The following is a 21501-nucleotide window of genomic DNA, read 5'->3' as shown; positions in this document are numbered from 1 at the left end:
TCAACTCTTTACCGCGGTGGGCAGTTTAAAGAGCCCGCCATGGTAAATTGTATTAACCGCGGTGGGCGATTCATACCTCCCGCCGCAGTAAATAACAATTTCTTGCGGTGGGCAAGTAAGGTGGCCAGCCACGGTAAACCCTTTTCCCGTAGTGGGCGCCTCGGCCATCGGTTAACCATGGCGGGCAAAAGAGGTGCCCGCCATGGAGCCCATTTTGGCCACGCTACGCAAATTGATTCCTGTAGTAGTGCATACACACATGCAAGCATGAATATACAACCGTATCATAGCTAGCCCTCCCCGATGGCACGCTCACTTCTTGTGGTCATGCCACTCATCAACTTACCTTCTTACCTGGTGTAGAGGCATTTGATCCATACATTACCACTCAAGTGAGTGGCACCCATACAATAGCACACCGTATGGACGATGAAAGTAAAAAAAACCCCATGTTAGTACTTAAACAACCACCTAATAGTTCTTAAATGGGCATAAAGGAGATGACCACTAGCACACTATAGTTTTAAGTTAAATCTTCAACACTCTAAACTTATTACTATACTTGTAGAAATTAAGTTTATAAAACAAAAACCTTTGTTTTCATTACACATGTGACAAGTTTAGTGTTGAATCCTACTCCGATGCCAGCTATAACAGAACTGTCCAATTTATAAGAGCACAAGTACAATAGCAACCACTGAGGTGGTCAAACTATCACACTTGAGCCCATATAAATTTGGTAGTCCATCGAGTATCACGAAGGATCTTGAAAACCAACATACAAGCCAAGATCGTACATGATTTAACATACAAGTCACATGTTACCAGAAGTTCACAAATATTTTGTCATACATCAAAGTTCCAACATAGTTATTCCAACATCAGTTCAACAGTAGCAGAAGCAACATAGTTCTAAATGACATAAACAGTAGTTTAGATACATAGCCAATTTTCACAGTCATCCCCAACAGAAGCACAAGGGTGAGATGATATATAGAATGACCATGCCCATGGTCCTATTCCTCATCCACTGTAGGAGCAAAGCAGTGCTTACATCATGTTATCTGCAACAATAGGGAAATAAACCCTGGGTACGAGAAGGTACTCAGCTAGACTTACCCATCATAAAACCAAAAATAAGAGACACCAAGGATTATGCAAGGAAAATAAGTGGAGCTAGTTGACATCCTTTGCCTACAAGCCAATATTTATCTAGTATCTTTTAACTTTTGAATAACAAGTTTATTATTCTTGTTCCATTCTAGATTAGCATCTATCCTATGCCAAAATGTTGTGTATCATTAAATCATCACAATAGTAACCATATCAAGTAGAGCATTTCCATAATTCACATAACCAACACTTTCATCAATTACTATGTTGAAGGAGCTCATGTCAAGTTCTCACTATCCGGGAGAGACAGCGATTCGAATTGATTCCTACCCACCTAGGGAAATATTCCTAACACACACCCATACTCCCCTCATCGAGGTCGCATCAGGTCACCTTTGGTACAACTCAGGTCCAAATCACAAGTAAGACCAACGTCATACCCTCAAAGATACTATCAATCTGCTAGGAAGCTCAGGACTTGAACCTGCCCTTGGACTCATGCCATTGGCTCTCTGCACATCCTTACTGCCTCCAGGGTGCACACTTTAACTACTCGTGTCCCCGGCCTGAGTTGTGCTACTCGGCTTTGCAGTCGAAACAACTTATCTAGTCAACTATGTGAGAGGCATGCGTTCAACATGACAAGAGGGCCTCCAACGGCCGGTCCTTAAACGATACAGATGGAATCACTATAAGTCACCACACCTAACATATAACATTCTATCTAGTCTCTAATTGTTCAACCTCACCAGGTTATGTTCCACGATAGCACAATATAGCCAACCATGATCAAGTCACCACCTATAGCTCGCAGGTGACAGGAAATCACCTGACTTCTATCGGTCTAAGCATGGCTAAGCATAAAGGTCGCTCTTGGACCTACATAGGATTCAAGATAGATATTTCTAGACAAGTAAAATATATGCAGCAAGTGGTTCCAATCAACTCCTAGTACTTAATGCATTAACATAAAAAGGACTCAAGTTGGTATTAGAACACATACGATGTTAGAATGCTTCGGGGCTTGCCTTTCACAAACGTGGTTGGCTAGTGGTCAGGGCACTCTTGGAGATGATCAACTTCAGGCTCGCCTTCGCCTAGAGCTTCTTGGTGCTAAGCTTCCTGGTTCTCCTCTTGTGGATCGAGTTCCACCAACATGGTTTCTTCCGCTACACCTATTGCATGCATATGCATAAAGTATCATGGATGCATAAGAAGGATTGTGAATGATATGACATGAGAATGTGCATGATTCTATGCTGATGATTATATCAAGTTACTTAGATGATAAACAAGTTGAATTCTTATTTACTGAGTAGGTGCATATCTCTTCTCTAGAAATTTCAAGCGTCCAAACTAAGTCCATTTCTGGACCACAATACAACAGCTACAAGTTTAGATCATAACTGGCGTTTTACTCAACCAAATGCTATGATCTTGGACTTTCTGGAAATTTTATAAAATGTCCTACAACTTTCATTTAGTCATCACAAGATGATTTAATACCTATCTAGGTTAAACAATTCAATCATCCAGATCTATCCAGAAGACAAGCAAATCTAACAGTAGACTTCTAACATCTATAAATCCCAAACTATTTAGTCTCTTACCATGAAAATTTGACACAAGTAATATAAGTAACTTACCTACAACTTTATTAATAACAAGTTTCACAGTAAATGTAATTATCATCATGAATTTATCAATACAACAGCAACTACTCCTGGATCCATCTAGCGAAATTATAAAGCAATAATTAAGTAGCTGCTTACAACCAATCAACTTCAAGCACAACTATCATAATCAGCAGATGAAATGCATAACAAGGACCACATAAAACATTATGTTTATGCCAAACTAATGTATTTAGATACCTTTATTAATTTATTTATATAATAGGTGATTTATGAGATAAATACTTGCATAGTTCCATAATTTCTGAGAAAATTATAATATCATACAAATGACCCCAAAAGTCTATTGTAGAAATTTCATGCCAATTGGATAAGCATAGCCCTCTATACAAAAATGACAAGTTGCTAAGGTTTATTTTAGCAAAAATATTTTAGCCTATTGAAAGTGTCAAGAAACACATTTCATATTTTTCTTTGCTTCCCTAAAACCCATTAACACTATCCAAAAATTTGCATGGCAATATGTTACTTATTTTTATCCTTTTGAATTTCCTCAGAAAACACCATTTATTAAAAGATAAATAGAAAGACCCTACTCCAATCAAGCTTACTGCAAGTTTAGTATTTTTCCTAGCTAGAGCATCTAAATACAAACTCAACAAAATTGGAATCACAATTTTTTCACATACAAAGCTAAAGTTGTGCATTTTTCAAGATAGAATCCAGTCAAAAAGCATTTATCTAGCTCTATTTTATTCTCCCAGAAAAATACAAGAAACAGTGCATTTCATATTTTTATCAAATACTACACTTCATGATGAATCCAACAAAATTTGGTTCACCCCATTTGGACACTCCTAGATCTTGATATGAATTTTTGAAACATGCATTCAAATCTGTGAAAACAAATAAGAAAATCAATCACTACACAGACTGACAGATGGGGCCCGCTGGTCAGTAGGACCCACGTGTCAGCGATACAGAGCAGAGGAGGTGCTTCGGCCAGCATTATCTCACTGGGGGCGAGATCACCAACGACGACGGTGACACCAACGTGTTCCCCGTGATCCCCGGCACCTAGTGGTACCCTTCGTTGGACCGGCGGTGCACTAGAGCACCTTTGCCGACGGCGTTGGCGAACGGCAGAGGCGGTGTGGCGGTACGCTGGCGTTCTCCAGCCATGGCATGTACTAGTGAGGACGGCTACTCCTTCTAGGTGACCTAGCATAGCACTACAACGAGGATTATGCCCTGGTGACATAGTGGAAAAGCTCGGCCACATGCATGGCCATGCGGTGGCGCACGATGCGCTGTGGTGGGGCTCTCCGTTCTGTCTAGCCGGTGATGAGAGGGAAGTCTCCGTCTAGCCTACTAGATCTAAGTCACAAGGCCGTTAGAGACGACACGAGCGGGGACAGGAGGTGCAGTGGAATGGTGTGGCCACAGTGAGCCGAGCCCACGACGGCGTTCTAGTGATGGCACGATGTCGGTGAAGCAAAATGCGCCCTTACCCTGGCTCAGCAAGTGGGGCTAGCGGGTCAGGGTGGAAGAGGTGACGATGGCAGAGCTACTAGCGAGCTAGATTGGACGGTGGTGCAAAGATGGCAGCGAGCTGGCACGGCGGAGCGACGGTGATGGCGCGGTGCTCCACTTTGCGCTGGCGTGGGCGAGAGAGAGCGGGGTGTGAGAGTGAAATGAAGCGAGCAGCAGAGGCGCGTGCCTTATCTTTCCGTGTTGGCCTGACCGACCGGATCGGTGCCGATGTATGGTCACCACGTGGCGTGCCTGGCCTGCCCACAGTCAGCCACTGACAGCGGCGTTAAACGGCATCAGACTCTGACGAACTCGACTGATAGAGCGATTTGACGCGATCGTCACTCCTAAACCGTTCGTCCTTTGTAAAAACTTCTTTAACAAGAATTATAGAGCTACATGAGATCAACAACTTTGCTTAAATGAGTTCAATCTAGATTGGCCTAGTTTACAAACTATAGCACATCTAACACAGGTTCGGTGAAACGATAAACCACCTCAAGACTTAGAAAAATTTTCAAAGTAAAAAACAGCAATTCTATTGTTACTTGTGGACTATTTTTGAGTATGCTATGCACCGAATTAGGTCTTTACCCAGAAATAAAAGTTGTTACTCTAGTCAAGTACTACAACTTTACTTAAGGGTGCATGGCCATGCAAACATTTTATGCTATAATTCAACTTTGGTCAAACATGCAACTTGAAAATGATAGCTTACATTGGTCACATGTGACATTCTAAACATGTTAAAGGTACTCCTAGGGTCCCACAAGCATTTTATACATTGGTCACATGTAAATCCTAGCATATGTAAATCCTAGCACATGTGATATAAGCAATCATAGAGATAAAATTCGAGATGCTCATGCTCATGAATGATCAATGATGCTTGTGCTCTTGCAATGCCAATACCAAATGCATGCTTAACACCTAGGGTGTTACACTGCACGTCCTGACAAAGTCTCAGTATGCAGACATATTCATCAAAGGTCTGCCAACGTCCGTTTTTAAGAAGTTCCGGTCCATCCTGAACGTTCGCCGAGCTGCCGACCAGACAGTGGGGGAGTGTTAGAGTATACGTGCCCGACACATTGTACTCGGCCCATGGGCCTGCCGTCAAGGCTCCCCACTGGGTATATATGTATTGACTATTGCTAGTAATACAATTACCAGTTTCTCAAAAAAAAAAGTAATACAATTACCTATCATATGCTTTCAGTAGAATCATTTGTTTTCCTTGATATATATTAGATATGTCTTCCTAAAAAAATAACTTGCGACAAGTTTAGAGAGACATATATACAATTTGCAACTATAGGGATCTGGATGGGATTTCAGGACAAGTGTAAGGAGCTGAACATGCAATTTGCAAGTAGTAACACTTATATTATTATTCAGGACAAGGTCAAGGAGTAGCCCGTAAAATTTATACTTATATTAAAAACTGTTGGCTTCACTTAAAAATTGAGCAATTTGCTGCATCGCACCTCGTCAATATCATCTTTATGAATGCCGTATGCATATCCTCAGCAGACGCACAACTCCGGTAGGCTATAGCATCAGCTTAACATCACGTTACGGTGGACAAGAAACACAAAGCCTTAGGAGATAGTGAGAGGAGGGGACCATGGCGGACCTTGTTGTTGGCATGGCCAAGTCGGTGGTGGATGGGGCGCTAACCAAGGCCCAGGCGGCGATTGAGGAGGAGGCCAAGCTGCGGCAGAGCGCGCAGCGCAACCTCGTTTTCATCACTGGCGAGTTCCAGATGATGCAGTCGTTCCTGAAGGTTGCCGACAGCGAGCGCCTAAAGAACGTCGTGGTGATGACATGGGTGCGCCAGATCCGCGACCTGGCCTATGACGTGGAGGACTGCCTCGAGTTCGTTGTCCACCTGGACAAGAAGAACCGCTGGTGGGTTAGATTGCTCCAGCCTGGTCGCTGGATCATGCCCTGCTTGCCACCGCTTCGGCTTGACGAGGCTGTAGCCGAGCTGGAACGGCTCAAGGCCAGGGTGGAGGACGTGAGCACGAGGAACGCGCGCTACAGCCTCATCAGCGACTCCGGCTCCAAGCCCGCTGTGGCGGAGCATCAGCCGGCGTCCCACGATGCCGTCGGCGTGGGCGTGACTGCATTCGACCGGTTCTTCATTGCTGCCGGTACCCAAAAGGGAAACCTCACCGATCTGGTCCCCACGAAAGAAAGCGGCGGTGACCTTCAAGTGATCGCGGTGTGGGGATCGAGTGGTGGCGATCTTGGGATGACATCCGTCGTCTGGAACGCCTACACCGACAGAAAAATCTGCGAGGGCTTCCCCTGCCGTGCCTGGATCAGGCTGAGGCGCCCTTTCAATCCACACGAGTTCGTCTGGTCCTTGGCGTCCCAGTTCTTCTCCAGCACGTGCAAAGAGCAAAGAGGAGGAATAATCGCTCTAGACGTCCTGAACAAGATGGAGGCCAAGCAAGGGGAGCTTCTCGCCGAGTTCGCACAGCATGTGAACAAGGAAAGGTTCCTTGTCGTCTTGGAAGACCTGTCTAGCATGGAAGAGTGGAATGCTATCACCAAGTTTTTCCCCCAAAAGGGGGAGAATGGCAGCTGTATTATCGTCTCCACGCTCAACTTCGAGGTCGCAAGCTTATCCGTGGGACATCCGTATCGCGTATTGCATCTCAACCAGCTCTCAGCCCAGCATTCTGTCTATGGCTTCTACAAAATGGTAAGCTATAACTCCAAAGAATCAATCTTATCATTTATTCCTTAATTAACTTCACTCCCGTCTCAATCTTACTCTCTTTCTCTCTTTTATATATACTAGCAAGCATGCACATCAATAGTCTTAAAATGAAAACTCTGTATCACCGCTAGACGTGAGTTGTTTTAAATTATATGAGTTCAGGTCGTGAATCTAAATCACATATGAGACACATTTAACTCATATAATGAGTACGGGTCATAAGTACCACGCACAAGGCACGGGGTGTGAGGACAATTTAAGAAAAAAAAAGATAGAAGAATCCTTCACTCTTCAATAAGATTTAATATGAGATGTAGATTAGAACGTAACCGAAGAAACATGTGAAAGAAAATCTTGAAATACAAAATCAGACCCAAGTGAAAATCGAAACATATAAGGCAATTGGTGATGCAATTATTCGAGTGAGGAAAACCACAAAAATACAAAATCAGACCCCAGGTGAAAATCGGAATGGACTGACCGGCAAAAGGGAGACAGGAAAAGATAAACCGGCGTGGGTAAAAAAAAAGAGCAAAAATCAGATTATATGGGCTGGAAAATGGATTTAAAAAAAGAAAAATCAACCTGAGTGAAAAAAGAAAAGGAAAAAAGGAAATAGCCGCATAGGGAAAAAATAGTCATGGATCTCATCACGCTCACACGCGCATATATATATATATATATATATATATATATATATATATATATATATATATATATGGAAAAAGTGTATAGAAATAAAAAGGAAATAGCTCTGGACTCCACCTGGGCTCTTCAGATTCAAGACTTTGTAAAAAACACGCATTTAATTTGGAAAAGAGAAATAAAATAAGTAAAATTAAATAAGCTGATGAACGAAAAAATATAGATGAAATTTTGGCTCTTTAATATTAGGTAGGCATAGAATAGATATAAGTATAGATATATAGGTTAGGATTCCTATTTAAGTAACTTAATGTCCTGCATATTTCATACTAAATAGGAGTCGTCTATTCGGATTAGAATTCCTATATATATATATATATATATATATATATATATATATATATATATATATATATATATATGAGAGAGAGAGAGAGAGACATATAATTTATATTCGGTACCTATATGCACCGCTTGTGCGTGCTGTGCATACATCTCATTCCCACAACGCTTTTTGTTATAAGTTTTCTTAATTTTGTTATTCCTCACGTGCTCCCACCAAAACAAAATCAATTACAACTCTGTGTATTCACGAGTTATGACTTTATTGGTAATCCAGTTAGAGAACACTTATTTATTTAATCAATTGATCACCACCTGATATACAAGCATACATGAAAATCTTTTTGTTGATCAAAATTTCAAAATGCAATATCACCTAAACAGTAAGTCCGATTGATGAACCATTTGAAGATTATTGTTGAAAAACTATGCTGATCAAAATAAGATCCATATGAAACTGTGCCCTTTTCTTATATTTGTAGTAACTCATATTCTAAATGTGCCCTTTTATTTAATTGCAGTTGTCTTTCTGATACAACATAATTGTTTCTGTCTAAAAAAACCAATTTATACACACAAACTGCACTAAATCGTGACTAAGTAGTAGCTCATATTGTAACTGTGTCTTTTTACTTGGTTGTAGTTGCCTTTAATTAAGAGATAACTAACCGTTTGTCTCTAAAAAAATCAATTTATAACTATAAACTTAGCTAAGTTGTAATTGAGTAGTAACTCATATTGTAATTGTGTTCATCTATTTGGTTGAAGTTGTGTTTTGAGACAAATTAATTGTTTCTCTCTACAAAAAAATCAATTTAAACCTACAAACTACATTTAATCGTAACTTAGTAGTAACTCATATTGTAGTTGTGTCCTTTCATTTTGTTGCAGTTGTGTTGCTGAGACAATGTAACTGTTTTTCTCTAAAAATCAATTTATAACTATAAATTACACTAGTTGTGACGGAGTAGTAACTAATATTGTAATTGTGTCCTTTATTTTGTTTACAGTTGTATTTCTGAGACAATGTAACGGTTCCTTTCTGAAAAAATTACAATTATACACTACACTAAGCTATAACCGAGTGGTAACTCACACTGTAATTGTGTCTATTATTTTGGTTGCATTTGTGTTTATGAGACAATGTAACTATTTCAAACTACAAAAAAAAATCAATTCATAACTACAAAATACAGTAACCTGTAACTGAGTAGTAACTCATATTGTCCTTTTGTTTTGTTGCAGTTGTGTTTCAGAGACAATGAAACTGTTTCTCTCTAAAAATCAATTTATAACTACAAATTACACTAAGTTGTAGCTGAGTAGTAACTCATATTGTATGTGTGCCCTTTTATGTAGTTGCAGTTGTCTTTTATATTCTAGAAAAAAATAAATGCCAAAAATTCACATTCATATAGTCTCATTTGGCCATCAACTCGGTAGACTCTAATCGCCACGGACCCAATTTTAAAGAGAAAACTGGATATAAGGCCGTATGTGTGCCTAGAGATCAATCACACATATAGAGACAAATTACAAAAGTACCAAGCACAAAGCTTTATTACATCACGTTTAATAATCCATTATATTACTATCAAAGTCTCAACAAAAACGAAATAGATAACTAGACACTCTGGTGAACTCCTCCATAAGACACAGGGCTGCCAACTGGTTGACCCAAAGCCTAAGATTCCTCAGAAAACTTAGCATAACCATCATAGTTTGTTACCCATCCTGGATTTTTGTCCAAGTAGTAAAAATAAATAAGCGTAAGTACATCTCCTACTAAACAAGAATAACATGGGGTTATAAAGCTCCAAAAGGATGGCACTGGTTTACTACGGTTAGCATTTTAGTGAGTCACAATTTTAACATTAAAGTAGCGTATAGCTGTGCTTAAGCCCCAATTAAACCACATGATCATATAATATTGCAATAATCATCATCAATAACATCATCATTAAGTGAACAAGTATTCTGTAAGTTTTCTAGGCCACTCATGTCCATGACCACGGCTGTTATAACAGTTTTACACTCTGCAGAGGTTGTACACTTTCACCAGGAGCCGTGATGCCCATATGCCTGGGTTAATTACTCCCAAAACACTTCCAAGATGAGCAGGCAGGGTTCACTATGAAGTCTTTCAAAGGTTTCCCTAACAAGTTAGTGGCCACTAGGTTTTGATAGCGAGGGGATATAGAGCCTCCTTTAGAAAGGCACACTCACGTAGAAGTACTCTTAGGAATAGAGGCCGCACTATACCCCTTTTGCGCCTTTTGGTAACCACTAACAAGTTAGAAAAGGTCCTTCTACTGAACTAAAGCTAGAGCCATATAGCACTCATGGTCGTACTGTAAGTCCCAGATTTTGCTTACAGATAAGTCCTTAGGGAGGGCCAAGAGCATCATGTATAGAACCTAAATGCACCCTTGCCCTATATCCATGTTGCTAAAAAACAAGTTTTATCCCTTGTTGCATAAAGCCATTAGTCAATATTTAGATCATGATTGTTTAAATTGAGCACTAGCAATACTACCCAAATGCAAGTAAACCCATTGGTGACAAGGTATAAAGGTAACAAGAGGTAGATCCATCCTTAGGGGTAACAAAATTGGACACATGCATCATGAATTAATGGTGATTATAAGGTCTATAGGTATCAAGGACACTCCCATGCTATACTTGCCGTGCTCAAAAGGCTCCTACTGATCCGAGTCGTCAACGAAGAACTCCTGATTACCCACGTACTGCTCACCATCTGTACTCGATCAACACAGCAACACATAAGCATCCAGAGGCAATCATGCATAGCAAACAAAGACTATAGATTAGAACGGTACACCAATAGTGGAAAAAGGTGTTGAAAAGCTTTTAGATCTAATCTACTATCACATAGACACAAATTGCATTGGATGCTTATGATGAATACAAGCTCTAGATGGCAGAACCATAAATAAACCAAACTTATTTTTGAATTAAAATAAAGGAAAACAGATTTTTGAATCTGCTAAGGGAATGCGGGTACAAAATGGAGAAAACAGGGGGTTTCTTTTGCAAAATTGGCATGGTTGACCGGTATTGACAGGTTCATGGCCATAGATCTCGATCTGGACGGTCAAAACCAGAAGAGAGAGAGGGATGTCACTGGCACTATAGCCGACGGTGGAGCCATGGCCATGACCTCACTAGCGAACGTTGATCCGGCATTCGCGTGCATCATCGGTCAAAAGAGAAACAAAAAGTGGGAGCTAAGTGAGTGGTGAACTCGGCTAGACAATCGGGAGCGGCGGAGAGCGAGCAGAGGCGGCGTAGCGCTCGGCTTGGTGGCTCGGGTTGACCGGCTCAACTTTGACGAACGAGCGAGTGGTGCAGAGGAATCGAGGGATCGAACAGGAGGCCCTGGACGCCTCCTTACCTAGTCTCGAAGCACGGCGAGTGGTTTAGGTTGACGACAAAGCGGCGGAACAGCTGGGTGACCACAGCGGTGGCGGCTAGGGTTTGGTGGCTCGAAGCGGCTACTCTAGGCAAGGGGGCTACTGTGAGGAGCTGGATGGAGGGCGGTGGGGGCGGGGCTTCGGCTTTTAGCCTGGGGATGCACCATGGATGGAAAGGTGGGAGATCGAGGGAGATTCGGGCGGCATCAAGGAAGGAAGGCGGCGGCGCTCTTTCCTTCTTGAGGAAAAAGATGGCACAGTCGCTGACATGCGGGACCCACCTATCGGCGAGAAAAGGCATGGGGCCAAGGTGGTAGCGAGCCAAAGGGATAGATGGAGCAGGCGGGCGCCTCTGCGGTGCTGCTGGGCCCGCCCGGCTAGATGGGCCACGTGTTGAGCGTGCTGAGCTGCAGGGAGGGCAAGGCCGAGCGGGCCATAAAGAAGAAAGGGCAAAGGAGGGAGAGAGGGTGAGGTTTTCCTTTTCTTTTATATCAGAGTTTTTCAAGACTATTTTTCAAATGGGTTTTGAATCCTTTTTCAGATTTGGTCAAAACCACACAGTACAAAAATCAAATGCACCAGCATGCATCCCACAACATGTATATATCCTTATAGTTGCTTTTAATTTAACAAAGTTATTACTTTTCCTATATTGAATGCACACATAAATGCAAAAATAAATCGATTTAAGTTATCTTTCAAAAGATGCAACTTTTAGGGTGTTACAGATAGTAACATCTAATCCGTTTGTCTCCTTAAGACTCTAGCCCGTGCGGGGGCACGGGTTGATGTACTATATTCCTTAATTTTGGTTAATTGTCACCTAACGCACAAGCTCTGTCACTACTAGTGTCGGTTACTTCATTATCGAAAGTTATGTTTTTTTATGTTATTTATTAATAGTTCTACGGAAATAGTTCATTTCGGAAAGAGTATTTCATCAGTTTATTAAAAATTTATTTAGGGGTCTCAACGCAAGCAAGAAAACCGTTGTATATATTCATAGACAGATAGAGTGAGAAATACTAAAATGCTCCCAGGCTCAACTTGTACTACGTTTGCGCCTACCCTGTCGGAGGCGTCCAGGTCGTGTACAGAAGGCTCAACTTGTACTACGTTTGCGGCTGCCCTGTCGGAGGCAGTCCATGTCGTGTACAGACTCAGTTGAAACCAGCTGGAACCAGCCAAAACCAATTGGTACCGAATAGAACTAATCCCCTCAGCCACACGCTGCTCCCTATGTCCCAAAATAAATGTTGTTGTGGTATTTATACCGGTCAAACTTTATTAAGTTTGATTATATTTGTAGAAAAAAATAGCAACATTTGTATATCCAAATAAGTTTATTTTGAGAATATATTCAATGATGTATCTAATGATACTAATTATATACAATAAATATTAATACACTCTTATATATATATTTAGTCGAAGTTCGAAGTGTTTAACTTCTCAAAAAACGAGAGCAACACTTAGTTTGGGAAGGAGGGAGTAGATCACAGCCAGGCGACACTATTCATAGTCAGAACCAGTTGGAACCATCCCGGTCATAACCATGCCAAGTCGGACCAACTGGAACTAGTTGTAACCAATCCTACGGAGTGGGCGAATTCTCCCCGGAGAATGTGCCCAGTGCAGTATAGAATCACAGTATTTATAGTGAAATGTTCATTTTCAGAGTTGCTGTTGTTTTTTTATTGTATTATGATGTTATTTTTCTACTATGGCAAGAGTTGAGGCTGCAAAGATTGTACTACTAGGTTATTTTCCATCTACTATGGCAGCAGTGAATATTTTCTACTATTGTATTGTACCCTCTGCCTCACCATATCTAATATCATTTATTTAGGAGACTCAACGTGAACGAGACAAAGGCAAGAAAATTGTTGATCTAGTCCCCAGCGGCTCCAGTAAAAAGGAGAAAGCTGAATTGTGGAAGGAGCATCATCCCCTTGTTGGACGCGAGTCAGAAACCAAGGACCTCGGTGACCGTGCCGTTGAGGCTGCCAAATCTTTCCAGGTTATGTCAGTCTGGGGGATTGCAGGTGTTGGAAAATCTAGTCTGGTCAAACACATGTTCTGCCACAAAATCCTGAATAGCCCGCTGTTTAAGAAGTATGCTTGGGTGGAGTTATCGCATCCATTCAATATATGGGACTTCTCGCGAAGCTTACTTTTGAGTTTTGATTCTGAAGACCTCCAAACAAAGGTGATTGCAGAGCACGGTACAATGGGAAGCAAAAATCCCGTTTTGGAGTGTCGTGAGATGCTGCAAAACAAATCCCAACCGTGCCTCATTGTCATTGATGGTCTTCAATCCACCACAGAATGGGACTCGATAGCTGAATTGCTGCTGGGATATAAACATAGGAATGCCATCGTCGTCATTGCATCTGAAGAAAGCATCGCCACACACTGCTGCGGACCTAAAGGACCGTACACGTATAATATCAAAGGTCTAGGACATGACGCGGCCTCTCTTCTCTTCGCTAAGGTGTGTTTTTCCCATGAGAATTTTTCCGCTGTCATTGTGATACAGTTCCTTTACTACATCCATCTCTCTAGTTTCTGTACAAACTTGTCTCATTTATTGTTCATTCACCAAGAAGAAAGGTGACAGGTTTATTCCCTTTTTCTTGTTCTTCTAAAGTTCAGTGTATCCCAACGTGCAAGTTTAGTTACAGAACATTTTAGCTAGCAATTTAACTATGATTCCAACCATCCGAACCGAAATAAACCTCTGCTCTGATGTATAGTCCGCTTTACCTGACAATTGACATCCCTGGTTTTAAAAAGATTTGACACTCCAATTTAATTCCTACAACCAAACTACTTTGATTGATCAAATTAATTCAGGGCAGGCTCGAACATGAAAAGAATAGAGAAACGTATATACATGTTGTTCAGCAAAAAATTGCTGTGTTGCATGCTTTCCATAAGCGTGCCAAGACACGACATTCAACCTGTTTGGGCTTGAAGATTGGGCACTCTTGTTAGTAACTTGCCACAAGTCTAATGGAAATTTCTTACTATGACTCCTACAATAAATTGAAGGAGCTTTGTTGTGATACACCCAAATGATTGTGGATCACTGATCTAGATGTTAATTATCAAATATTACCTAATAGGAGCTAATAGGATAAATAAGGAACATCTTTCTATTAAATCTTGCCAAAGGGTGCCTAGCTCAAACGGTTAGGTGACCTAGTGGCACTCCTCAGGTCCTGGGTTCGACTCCCCGTGACAGCGAATTTCAGACTGAGGTTAAAAAAATTCCCTCGTCTGTCCCCATAACCAAAGCACTGGGGGGCACCGACCCAATTCTCACTTGGGCGACGAAAAGCCACCGTGTAAGGGTGGGGGCGGGGTTCGGGGGTTTTCTCGGCTAGGTGAAAAAGTCATTCTTCTTAACCCCCCGGTCGAGTTTTTTTTTTCTATTAAATCTTACTCCTACTAATTGGTAGCCCCCAATGCTAGTCATTAATTGAAAGACTCTAACTATCTATATCCATTACTGCAGTTCTCTTAGATCTATTTTGTTTTAAAGAAATTACTCACGGCCATCATTATAAATAGAAAATAGACTAAAATATCATTGCGGGAAAAAAAAATCTGGCCATACGGGAGGAAAATATTGATCGGCCGGTGGTTATTAAAATAATAATTAACAGAGACGACTACGTCCATGTGAAATGTTGGTTAACACATTAATAAAATATTAGTCCTCAAGGATCATGTTAATGGTTGGTTAATGCATTATAACAAGATAAAAGATATCAGAGACTATGACGTTGACGGTTGGTTAATCCTTTTAACGAAAGATGAAATTAAAATTAAGTTAGTCTATTAACAAAATATTGGATATATAATCTATCAACCTAACAACAAAATACACTTGTGCCGGACTGGCGGACCACCGGTAAAAGAGGTCCCGTAGTCTAAAACATGAGACAACCACCATAAATGTCACAATAACCCAACAACAAAATACTTAATAGTGCAGTTTACAATCTAACATCCTAATTTTAAAGGGTACAAACCATAGTTAATAAAATATATAATAGGCACAAGAGTTTCAGTTTAACTTGAAAATATAAAATATAGAAGTAGCAATTAATAAGATATGAGCTGCAACAACAACCACCATTGGTTAACCTAATGTTTAAAATAAATGCGTATTAGAAAAACACAAAGGTGCCATGAAGAAGAACAAAGTATCTATTGTGTCTATTGTGTTAGAAAACGATCAAAGCGTGAAATATGTAATTTATATAAGTGATTTTTATTAGTTTGAGATATTAAACAGTAACTAACGCTTACACGTCTTCTAAGATTCTATCCCTTGCAAGAGCACGGATTGGAGGACTACTATATCTAATATATATGTATGATCTAACTTTCCTATTTGATTAAGGATGACCAAAGGGAGTGACCGGTCACGTGTTTTAGTAATGCATGACCCCGCCGTCCTCGTCCCCATCCTCAACCCCGTCGTCATCTTCGACCTCAACCTCGCCTGCGCCCCCACCAGTGGTGCCCGATGGCTCCGGCCGCCTCGCAGCACCGTCCATCTCCCACCCCACGACCCCGCTCTCCCCTAACCTCCGCTGCGACACCTCGGCTGTCCTCGTCCTGCCGTCGCCCCTCGATCTACCCTCCCCTAATCCCAGGGCAGGTTGCCGACGACCTCCGCCATGACGCCCCCACCACCAGCCCCACCCAACCTCCTTCTCCAATCGCCCAGGCGGGCAGTGCCCCCGCCACCCTGGCTCGCTGTCATTTTGCCTGCCTCCATCACTGGGTCGCGGCGGCCGCCCCCAAAACCTCCTTCTAAGCCCGCTGGGAATAGATCCTCTAACCCCGCCGACGCTAGAATCCTAGCCGCCGCCGTCTTCTTCTTCGTCTCCGGTGGGTCACGAGCGCGGTGGGAGCGGGGTCACATGGGCGCGTGCGTGTGGGAGCAGGGTCGTGCCGTCGCGTTTTTGATTTACGGTTTCATGAAACCTGACTTGTAAATAGGACTTAAAGTGCCTTTCCTCTAAATGTTCTCTATTTTTTGGTGTGATAAAAAACAATCATGACTTCGTTGTAACATATGTTTTTTTGGTGTTCTTATTCTTATTGTTTCGCTACTGTCTGGTACAATACTTGTCCCATGTGGGAGTTGTAATGATGATATGATGGATAACTGGATAGGAATAATGAAGTGTAAACTAGAGATATGTCCCGTATGAAGGATTTAATCATGAAGTAGTTAATTAATCGACCATTATCATGGCCAAGGTCTTCCTAGGAGCTTTCAAACGTACCTAAATGGTTGTTACGTGTCACGTATTTTTTCCAACTGGCTTGCCCTTGCTCGCTTCTTCGCTTGGCACAGTGCAGATCGGAAGACGATTCATAGCAGGGCGTTATGATTACTTTAATTAGTTTGTATGTTCTAAAAATCTAGTGTCATGATTTGATCGAGCTCTTACCTCCTAGAGAGTAATAGGAGTACCTAAGCAATGGCCAAATTGAAAAGGTAATATAGCTTTGCTTTGTCTAAATCAGGAAGATGGATGATAAATCCAGATTAACTTATCATCTAAGTGAAATCATAATAACGAAATTAACTATTTCATTAGGAGCATTGCAGTGTGCTGTTAGTGGTAAATTGTTCTTTGAAATGCAAATTGGGGAATCTTTCTATAAAGATTAGCACATACAGAGTCTGTCACTAATGCAAAGATTTCTCCTCTGCTTCTCGATTTCTAGACTGGTATCTTAAACGAATTTTCTATAGCATGCACCTTTACGACATACATGCTTGATAAATTTCATTCACATTACTCACCCAGCAGCGTACTTTATTTATCTATCAATAGACATCAAAGGGGAGTCTAGTTTGTTTGGCATGCCAACTGATTTTGATCTCAAATTGTTTGAACAACAGGCACCCAAGGAGATAATGGAATCTGGTAATGTTGATGTGCGGGAACTTGTCCCAAAGTGTGGTGGACTTCCCAAAGTTATAGTTGAAATTTCCGGATTATTGGCCAGAAAGAAATATGAGTGGAAGGAGCGAGCACGCTCTATCAATAATCAGTTTATACAAGAGTTGAAGAACAATGGAGAGTTCAGCGAACTGCAGGATCTGTTTAGCTGGATGCAACTCTACTTCCGCAATTGCCCGGATTTTCTCAAGCCATGTATCCTCTACCTGTCAATTTTCCCTCCAGACCTTGTCATTCGCCGGAGGCGACTAGTCAGGCGGTGGGTTGCAGAGGGATACTCTACAGACAGCCATGAAGAATCTGCAGAGGAGAAAGGGGAGAAGCAATTCCTCAACCTCCTCAGTCTGAGCATAATCCAGCAGCCATCCTCATTGGGGTATGGTGGCACAAGGACAAGGATTGTCTCATGCCAAGTCAATGGGTTTTTCCGGGAGTACATCATCTCCCAGCGAATGGAAGAGAACCTTGTGTTTGAACTGGATGGCCATTGTGCCGTAACCACTCAGCGCACAGGACGACACCTATGTATAACAGAAGGCTGGGACAGGGACAGAATTGTTTTCGACAACATCGACTTCTCCAAGCTACGGTCACTAACTGTGTCCGGAAAATGGGAATCGTTCTTCATCTCTGAAAGTATGAAGCTGCTTCGGGTGCTTGATCTAGAGAATGCATCAGGTGTAAAGTATAGTGATCTTGACAAGATTTCGAAGTGGTTTCCTCGCATCAAGTTCCTCTCCCTCCGAGGACGCACCGAAATCTGTCATCTGCCAAGTTCAATAGGTGATCTGAGGCAGCTCCAAACCCTGGATGTTAGACACACCTCCATAAAAACCTTGCCAGTAAACATTACCAAGTTACAGAATCTGCAATACGTCCGTGCCGGCAACACCACCCCAGAAGACCAGAAACCATCAACACAACATCTTCCATTGTCTTGGTTCTCAGATTACTGCAAAAGTCATCATGGAGTTGGCGTTAAGATGCCTCCCGGTTTTCGGAAATTGACAGCTTTGCACACTCTGGGTGTTGTCAACGTCAGTGCTTCAGGAACAAAGGCCATTTTGGAACTCAAAAAGATCACACAGTTGTGCAAGCTTGGAGTGTCTGGCATCAACAAGAGTAACAGCAAGATGTTTTTCTCTGCAATCTCAGATCTTGTCCATTTGGAATCCCTGTCCTTGTGGCTCGACAAGAACAGTGAAGGTTGCCTGGATGATATTTCCCTTCCTCCGAAGAGCTTGCAGAGCTTGCGGAGCCTTAAACTGCATGGGATTGGAGACAAGTTGCCAGAATGGAGAGAGCTGTTTACCAAGCTCACGAAGATAGATCTGGAGATGACCACAGTAATGACAGATGTCTCCTCGGTGAGCAAGAAAGAGAAAACTATTGCAGATGAAGGTGTCATAGTGTTCCTCGGCGGGCTATCAGAATTGTGTATTCTCCATATTCGTGTCAAGCAGTTTCAGAATGGCGAGCTCAATGTCAAGGTCATTAAGAATGCGGTTGAGGATGAAAGCTTTAAAAATGTCAAGATCCTTGAGATTGCTTGCAGCTCCAGAGCACAAGTTACTTTTGGGAAGAAAGCCATGAACAAGCTTGAGCAGCTTAAGGTTGACTGCTCCATTGGGTCCACATACAAGTTTGCTGGGCTGGAGCATCTACCTCAGCTCAAGGAAGTTTGTGTAAAGGGTTCGCACGATGACGCACTGGAGACAGATCTGCGGAGCCAGCTCGTCAAACACGAAAATACACCCGCTCTAAAACTGGAATAACTTTTCATCAGCCTCTAAATTAATGCATTTCATTTGGCATGTTTCGTCAACTTTTTCGCTGTTCATCAAGAGCTCCCTTATGATGGTCGGAAAAGTACCATTAGTACTTGCAGCTACTGTGTTGTATTTTATTTTCTGACCATTTATTCGAGGAATTTTATTTATAAAATTTAGTTTTTATTATTAAGGGTATATTAGTAATTTTCTGTTGAAACTAGCGGTCTCAGACAGCGTGGGGGAGATAGAGGCCTCCGCCCGCCAGGCGTCGCCCTCGGGCGGAGGCTCGAGATAGGCACGACAGGTGGGCGTGTAGGAAGCTGGCACGGAAAGCTAAGGTTTCATTAATTCATCCACCACCCGTTGCACAGTTACAAGTGTTCCCTATTTATAGAGCTCAACTACTTCTTGACAGAATTTATTACAATGCCCCTCAACTGCTACAGTACATTCCTGGAATATTCCGCCACTAGTCTCTTGTTTGCGGGGCAATCGTGCCACACCGTCTTCAAGTAACGGGCCTCCATAAGCGGCCGGCCCACCGTGCCTCGGTCTTCGGCCCAGAGGCATGGGTTCCCGACACTAGCCTCCATCTTCAGGGGCGCGCCGTTGCCTTCGCGGGTCTCCACCGGTCCGGTCGGAGACATCATCCGTAGGCCTCCGCCCGGCCGCGCGGGGGCCATGCTGGCGCGCTCGCGCGGACCACGGGCGCCTGCGCTTAGGTACCTGCACACACTTGGGCAAGATTGTTTGTTTGATTAGTCAGGGGTAGGGCGGCCTCCGCCCTCATCGTCGGAGACGCCCGTCAGCCGAAGCGGGGCGGCGTCCGCCTGAGCGGTCGGAGATGTCTGTGCCTGGCCCGGGCGGAATCCGCGACAAGCTCGCTGAGCCTCGTGCAGCGCCATACGAGCATAGCCAGGAAAGTTCCTTTAGTCAGCGCCAGATCTCCGGCCTAAAACGGTCGAAGACGCCTAGGCGACACCTCGCCGTCGGAGGCCTTCGCCACCCGCCGAGGCCGTGTTACAACAGTTCCCTCCTTTTGAGACCATGGTTCGCCTGAGCGTGTCGTGAGCTCAAAACGCCTTGACCAAAGGCGTCCGCGGGGGCGGAGGCCACCCGCATTGGCGTCTCCGAGCGAGGCCCCGCTACTTCCCCCGTGGCCCGCTCTGGCGCGGCCGCCGGTCTCGTTGAGAGTAGCCGTTGGGCAGCAAATCTAGCTGTTGTCCTACGGTGTGGCCGTTTATGCCATGTCAGTTTCCGTTGTATACCTTGCGACTTTTTCGGAGATGACCGTTGTGCGGCAGACGAATTCTCCGGAGATGACCGTTGGAAGGCGTGAGCCGGACCGCCTGCCCGCGGCCTATATAAGGGCGTTGTTGGTGGCGGGGTCCCCCCCCCCCCCGCATTGCTCATTCGCTTTCCTTGCCTCTGAGAAATCGCTCTCTGCTCTCTTCGCTTTCGCCTTTTGCTGCCCTCGCGCGTTCCGTCTTTCTGCCTGCGTCTCGCGCTTAGGCTGCTGTCACGGTGGCTTTCTTTTCCGCCTCCGCCCAAACTCGCTGGCCTGCCTTTGCCACGCCGCGCCGTGTCCCCGTCCCCGTCACCGTCCCTTGATGTCTGTCGTGCACTACGTAAAAAACGATTTTTAGCAACGGTTCGATTTTTTTGTAGGGGCGGCTGGTGATGGAGCCGCCCCTACAGTGGCATGCTCGGGTGCCCAGACACCAGCTGCCCCTACAAATAGAACAGCATGGGCTGCTGGTGTTACGAACCGCCCCTACAAATGGGGTCTGATTTGTAGGGGCGGCTCAATCACCGGCTGCCCCTGGAAATGCTATTTGTAGGGGCGGCTGGTGATTGAGCCGCCCCTACAAATGGCCCCGTATTTATAGCTCCGATTTATAGGGGCGGCTCAATCACCAGCCGCCCCTACAAATGCCCCCCATATAAAACAGATGCAGCACCTTCTTCCTCCTCGGGTCACTCACTCCAACCAGTGAAAGAAAGGTGGGGAGGCCTTGGGCACCTCCCAAAAATTGCTCTACTAAGGGGGGAGGTTTTGGTCTCAAATCCTTTGGTGGAGAGGTTGTAGAAGGTAAGAAAATGCTATTCCATACTTTTTTTTGAAGTTTTAATGGTTGGTTAGTGAGTAATTAGAGTTTTATTTTTCTCCCTCTTCTATGGTGCTTGAGCTACTTATGAAGCAAATTAGACCCAAGTTTTAAATGCACTAGGGTAAATTAGGGAGGGAACAAGATCATACCCTTATTTGATCCATGTTTCTTGACTTTAGTGAACAATTAA

The 21501-nt window shown here is 43.3% G+C and overlaps 1 protein-coding gene across 1 annotated transcript; it reads left to right on the top strand.

Moving 5' to 3' along the window:
* The first annotated feature begins 5818 nt into the window (after positions 1–5818).
* On the top strand, positions 5819–19329 carry LOC136485517 (disease resistance protein RPM1-like). The gene is made up of 3 exons (XM_066482380.1): positions 5819–6993; positions 13282–13926; positions 17368–19329. The coding sequence occupies exons 1-3, from the start codon at positions 5908–5910 to the stop codon at positions 19201–19203; spliced, it is 3567 nt and encodes a 1188-aa protein (XP_066338477.1). The 5' UTR covers positions 5819–5907; the 3' UTR covers positions 19204–19329.
* Positions 19330–21501: the final 2172 nt, after the last annotated feature.

This window comes from Miscanthus floridulus, chromosome 10, assembly GCF_019320115.1.
Source record: "Miscanthus floridulus cultivar M001 chromosome 10, ASM1932011v1, whole genome shotgun sequence".
In the NCBI taxonomy this organism is placed as follows: Eukaryota; Viridiplantae; Streptophyta; class Magnoliopsida; order Poales; family Poaceae; genus Miscanthus; species Miscanthus floridulus.
This window is presented reverse-complemented; position numbering and strand designations above follow the sequence as displayed.